Source organism: Mytilus edulis, chromosome 8 (assembly GCF_963676685.1).
Source record: "Mytilus edulis chromosome 8, xbMytEdul2.2, whole genome shotgun sequence".
Taxonomy (NCBI): domain Eukaryota; kingdom Metazoa; phylum Mollusca; class Bivalvia; order Mytilida; family Mytilidae; genus Mytilus; species Mytilus edulis.
In genome coordinates, this window is record NC_092351.1 from 74,397,183 (window position 1) to 74,403,601 (window position 6,419).

General features: G+C 32.3%; 1 protein-coding gene across 1 annotated transcript; it reads left to right on the plus strand.

Moving 5' to 3' along the window:
* Nucleotides 1-275: 275 nt before the first annotated feature.
* Nucleotides 276-4,686, plus strand: LOC139484349 (guanine nucleotide-binding protein subunit alpha-11-like). Its single transcript, XM_071268086.1, has 7 exons — nt 276-544; nt 753-937; nt 1,250-1,398; nt 2,377-2,505; nt 2,918-3,041; nt 3,458-3,611; nt 4,589-4,686. The coding sequence occupies exons 1-7, from the start codon at nt 436-438 to the stop codon at nt 4,684-4,686; spliced, it is 948 nt and encodes a 315-aa protein (XP_071124187.1). The 5' UTR covers nt 276-435.
* The last annotated feature ends 1,733 nt before the right edge of the window (nt 4,687-6,419 follow it).

The following is a 6,419-nucleotide window of genomic DNA, read 5'->3' on the forward strand; positions in this document are numbered from 1 at the left end:
TCAGGATTTTATTATCTTTTGCATTGACGATAACATCTATTTATAGCAATTTTTGTACACGTTTTATATGTGTTTCTTTTATTTTAAACATGTGCAGTGACGTACTAATCTATATATATCACTTCCTTTTCACGATTATGTTTTTTCTACTACTGTAGGTAGATGTTATTATTACTATTAATATAAAACCTGTGCACTGACGTACACATCTATTTATAGTACTTTCTTTACATGTTTTACAACTACTGTTAACCACGGATGTTATCCTTCTTAATTTCAAGCATGTCTACTGACGTTTGAATTTATATAAAGCACGTCCCTTACATCATGAACATGTTTGATATATTTCAGTGGAATACAATTTTGTTCAAGTGTACTACAGCGCCGGATAAAATTTTTGATTATTGTCACTTTACGTAACTGATCGTTACAAAGATGTTTATGTGCTGTAGAAATAAGCAAATACAAGAAAGTATAAATATTGAAAAGCGAATAACGTGGGACAAAAAGGGCAAAAAGGAAGAGGTCAGAGTTCTTTTGTTAGGTAAGTTAACACATTAAATTCAAATCAAAACACAGTATTTTCTGATATAAAGTATTTAAGTTAACTGATGTACATGCCTAACATGCTATAAAATACAATTCATAAACGATTTCTTATAAAACAATAGTGTGCTCAGAAACTGAATCTTTTAAAATGCAAATAAGTACTGGTAGATGTATGAATAAGATGTATATATTTGATTTTTAAGGCACAAATCAGAGTGCCAAAAGTACTCTTATACGACAGTTGAAGATTGTCCATGGAGTTGATTTCTCTGAAGATGAGAAAAGGAATTTTATTGTACCTATACATCAAAACATTGTTAAGACAATTCAAGACTTGATTTTTGAAAGGAAATTGTTAAACAAAGATTACGAAAATCTTGAAAATAAGGTAAAGTCTTAGTAACTATTAACCTAATAGTTAGATATTTTTGCTCGTTAAATTTTATTCTTTGTTTGTATACAATTATCTTGCATAAGCGTTCCGTTGTGTTTTCTATGATAGAGAAAAGGGAAAGAGAAACGTTAAGAAATTGAAAGTAAGATTACGAAAATCAATTTAAATTCCTGTGTTACTGTCATATGCTGAAAAGCTCATTCCCAAGACGATGGCCTTGAAATCAATACATTACAAACATTACTCCTAAACTAACTCGTTATTTACTTATATGATAAGATTTGTCATGATAGATTTCTTTGGTAGGAAAATGCCAGGATGCAAAAAGAATATTCGAACGTTAGAACATTTACCAGAGAAGATAAACATACTATAAAGAGATTATGGTCAGAACCGAGGTTGAGACAATGCTGCGAAGAAGTGAGTGCATACCAGTTATCAGACTCCCAGCGGTAGTAAGTTATTCAGTGCTGTGGGTTATAATAAGTGTTACACAATAGATATAGGAAGATGTGGTGTGAGTGCCAATGAGACAAATCTCCATCCAAATAACAATTTAAAAAAAGTAAACCATTATAGGCCAATGTACGGCCTTCAACACGGAGCCTTAATTATCAAAGAAGTGTAACAATAGGACGCCATCGTCAATCTGGAGAGAACCACCTACAGTCGACAGGGAGACTGGTTATCCTAGTCAATTAATTTAAGTTGCACGCATTTTGTCGAAGCAGGGTTTACAATCCCGTTTTCGATGTTGAACGGCTTTTAATATTCTTAAAGTGAACTAAAAAGATGACTCAGTCACCAGGGCCAAGTTTTTCGATGGATGTTGAAAAATATCCCTTCAATCAAACTGAAAATATCAATCACTATATGTCATACTGCTGCCTAGGTAATCCCGTGTCTTTGTGTGTGTCCCTTTTATTTGCAGGTTGATAATCAAAGATGTAATCATCAAGAGATTTAAACATCCGATAAAATAGTCTTGTAAAAATTTAATAATCACGAACAACAAAGGGAGAATGTAAACGCATGCTGATGAACAATCAAATAACATAGAGAGCACAGTAGGCATTTATATTATAAAATATTGTCCATTGTTACAGTAATGGAATGTCTGTATAATACGTTATAATATTAATATAGCATCAAAGAAATCAGCAAATATTTACAAAAAATCGTAAACTAATTATATATGATGTATCGTAGTTTATAATTGAACGTGTCATGGTTTATTTTAAGTATTTTGATTGGCTTATCTAAAGTCAGTCACATAAGTCACATATATTTTGGCAATACAAGAAAACACATGACATTTACATTTGTATTAAAATCCTTTTAATTTTGGTGAATTTCTCGATGTAGTATACATTATTGTTGTGTTAGTTTTACAACACGTGTATAGACACTTTCTAGTTGCCATCTGATTTCAGCTTTATGCAACATATCGACCGAGTAACAGAATCTAACTATATCCCCACGGTTCAAGATATTTCGCATATCACTGTTAATTTTAATGGCATAGCAGAATATCTTTATCATGTTGATGATCTTCCACTCAGGTAAGTAGTAAAATGTTTATATTGTTATATCTAAATTGATAGAAGATTTATTTGTTTGTTTTTATATTGATTTGGATTATTAAGCAATGATTACTGCTGTACCCCTATCTATAAACGTACACACATGTTGGCGTATGAGAACGTACAACGTCAGAGTGGGAGTGTCGCGATTAAAATTGACATCATTGAAAATAAAAGTAATACTTTTAACTAATCAGAAGATAGTAGATGCACCAAATGTATTTATTGATAAATAAAGCATGTATCATTTATGATCTACCATCGATATACGATATTCGAACGACAACACTACATTTAGATATCACACAACAATCGTTTTGAAATGATATTATGAGATAATATTTGAATATTTCTATTGACTTCTTATGTTATATTCATTCAATTCTTATAGAATTATTGATATACGAGGCCTTAGGACAGAAAGACGAAAATGGATTCATTATTTTGAAAGTATTCCAGTCCTGATGTTTATCTTAGCTCTCAGTGATTATGATCAAATTGAAATTAATGATACAGTAAGTAAATACAATATAGTATGAAAAGTAATATGATGAATGTTAAGATACCAAGCGTTTAATATTAAGTCACATTCACCAACTTTGACTTGTCATTCTGAAAGTATCGTATTGTTGTTAATTGTAGGATATTTGTCCGGAAAAAATCTTATTTTGTATTTGTTATTCGCATTCAAAATTTTAAATGAATATCAAAATTGTGGTTGGTTTCATCTTCTCCATTTCTGTGCATCAGCATATTTTTTTATTAAATTCAAACGAAGCTGATAAATTTATTTAATTGTTAATTTCTCATTTTATATGAAAAAGTTAATCATTTTATAAATATTTTGAAAAACATTATTATGTTATATTGAACAGTTTTATTAAGCAAAATGTTAATATGAATATCAAATTCGATTCTGTGCACATTTCAGAACCGTATCGATTTAGCTAAAACCCTGTTTAAGACATATATCAATAATGAATGGTTCAGAAACTGTGGAATATTGCTGCTTTTAAATAAGAAAGACATCTTAGAAGAAAAAATCTTGGTTTCCCATATTGTGGATTACTTCCCTGAATTTAAAGGTGAGTTCTTAATGATTGTTGAAAACTGTACATATTTTTCGTCAAGGTTTACCGACAGTTTATGAAAGTTTTATGGTGCTAAGGCCGTTATTTTTCTCATTTGAATTGTTTTACATTGTCTTATCGGGGCCTTCTATACTGATTATGCGATATGAGCTTTGCTCATTATTGAAGGACGTACGGTGACCTATAATTGTTAATGTCTGTGTCATATTTGTCTTTTGTGGATAGTTGTCTCATTGACAATCATACCACATCTTCTTTTTTATATTAACAAAAACTGACTGCATTTAAACCATAATGTTGTAATAAGTAAGGTAATTTGGATGTTATAAAAATTAGAATACAAGTGCATCGAAGACAACCAACTATTAGTGCTAACCATGCACCAACTATTAGTACAAAGCCAGAAAGTGACTATCGCTACATAGCCAAAAAAACAACTTTCTGTGCGTAACCATAAACAAACTGTTCATGCATAGCAATAAGGAACTATGGGTTCAAATCCTTACACAAATTATTAAGCTGTGAACCAATAATTTGTTCAGTTATTCTCGCTCATTAACATGTCGATTTTTGTAGGACCAAGAAAGGATGCACAGGCAGCAAGACAGTTCATTTTGCAGATGTTTTTAGAAGTAAATACAGACCCGGATCGGATCATCTATGAACATTTCACCTGTTTGTCTGGTAATTAACTGAATATAGCTAACTAATTCGTTGAACCATTGCACTGTTTCAATAACTGAAATAAGGCGATTTCTGAATTTGAGAATGCGTAATATATTTTTCTCCAAACTACAGTAAGCTAAAGTTAATGTCCGATGCAGGGTCGTTTAAACATTGAAATATACATTTCCGTTTAAATAAAAAAAAAAACATATGCTTTATTTTCATTCAATTTACTGCCTATGAATATTTAATAGATTGATATATATGACTGCAAAACCTGGTGAGATATTTTTTTTTCATTACAGACAAAGAGAATGTCAGATATATCTTTGCAGTTGTTAAAGATGTGATATTAGAGCGAAATATAAAGACATACCAAGGAAAGTCCTGTTGTTGCTTTTGATTTTTCCATTTGCGATGAGATAAATATATTAAGAACTATAAAAAAACATAGTTATTGAGGTGTCAGTTGTTTGACCGTACTCAAATCAGGAAAGCTTATAAAAAAAACCCGAGAAAACACACACATTCGGAGGGAATCGAATGAACTCAAACCAAAAAAGGTAAGTGTCTCCTGTGATGTACACGAATGCATCACACTACATGCGAATCAACACAATGTCATAAAGCTGTCATCGAAAAAGTACACAGTCTATAAAATTACATATCAACATCTTTACTGATATCTAGAGAATAAATACCCTAATCCACGAAAATGAGCGTAAATAAAGCTTTGAACAGCGGAATACTACTGTTGCCTTTATTTAACGTCTATATTTAATTGTTATTTCTCAGACTTTGTTGATGCAAACTTATGTTTGTGCCCGCGTCACACTGTCCCGATTTTTACGCCGATGGCAACAAAATTATGGAAATTTTCAAAATCGGGACTGACCGTATCCAGATCGGGCTATTCGTAGTGCCATCTGTTACCATCGTTGAACCATCGGCCACTTTTTCTAGCCTTCGGGGACAACTTCGGGAAGGGTTCTAAATTTTTTAACATGTTAAAAAATCCCCGAAGGTGTGTCCGATATTGAGGGTTCGATTTGAGTTCGTATCACCATCCCCACCATCGTAATGTCACCGGGAATGCATCTTTGAACATCGTATTGCATTCGTGTTTCCATCGTTACCATCGGGCAGTTTTAACATTACGATGTCTACACGAATGAATCACGAAGCTACCCGAAGGTCTTACGATGGCAACACGACTTTGTGAAGACCTCGTAATCCCGTCGTGCTGCCATCGAATAAAAGTACGAAGACGACAAGATGGAACTACGACGTCAATAAATCCAGCTAAATGTAAGTTAGTTTTCGCGCTAAAATACATTTACTTAAGTGCCATGCGCGATATGCACTGGTCAGTCTAATACGACAGTTAAGAAAATTTTTCACAAAACATGGAGCTCATATCATATGATTCTATGAGAACAAGAAAGGCGACAGCGTTGTTTCTATTAATTCAAATCGAGCAAGAAGAGCAGTTATTACAGGCTCAGGATTTACTTTTACAAGTCAAATATCATTTTTTTGTCAATTTTTCATATCAAGTAACATAATGAAAATCATAAACGCGCCTCATACACCAACACTGCAGGTACATGTATATAGGGAAATCAACTTTTTCTTCATTGTTCTGATTTTTTATGTATCGTCTGAGTTGTTGTTACACGAATGGTACTCCCTAACCAATTTTTTTTCTATGTGTCATATTTTGCCTCATTTGTTGCTTTCCCCACATCCTTCCTATTTTCTATATTATTATGATATTCTCCTGGAAAGAGCTCTTTTTGAATAAAAGGGATCAACAAACCCATTACCTTACCTTTAAGATAGATCAGTAAACATGGGCATAATCATGGGTGATTATTTAGACTAGTGCACACATTTTACAGTTCAAACAAGGCAATGCTGAGCGTGGCATCCCCTCGTATGTAACATATTGGGGACAAATATGGACACTATATTTGTATATGATACATGCAGAAAATGGTAAATTGAATATGCATATTTGATACATAAACTATTTTTTTAGAAATCAACCAAAACTTTCAATAACTGGATATACCTTAAATAGTGTCTTAAAAACCAGCAAGTAAAAAAATTAGCAACCAGTTTCCTGTGTATTAT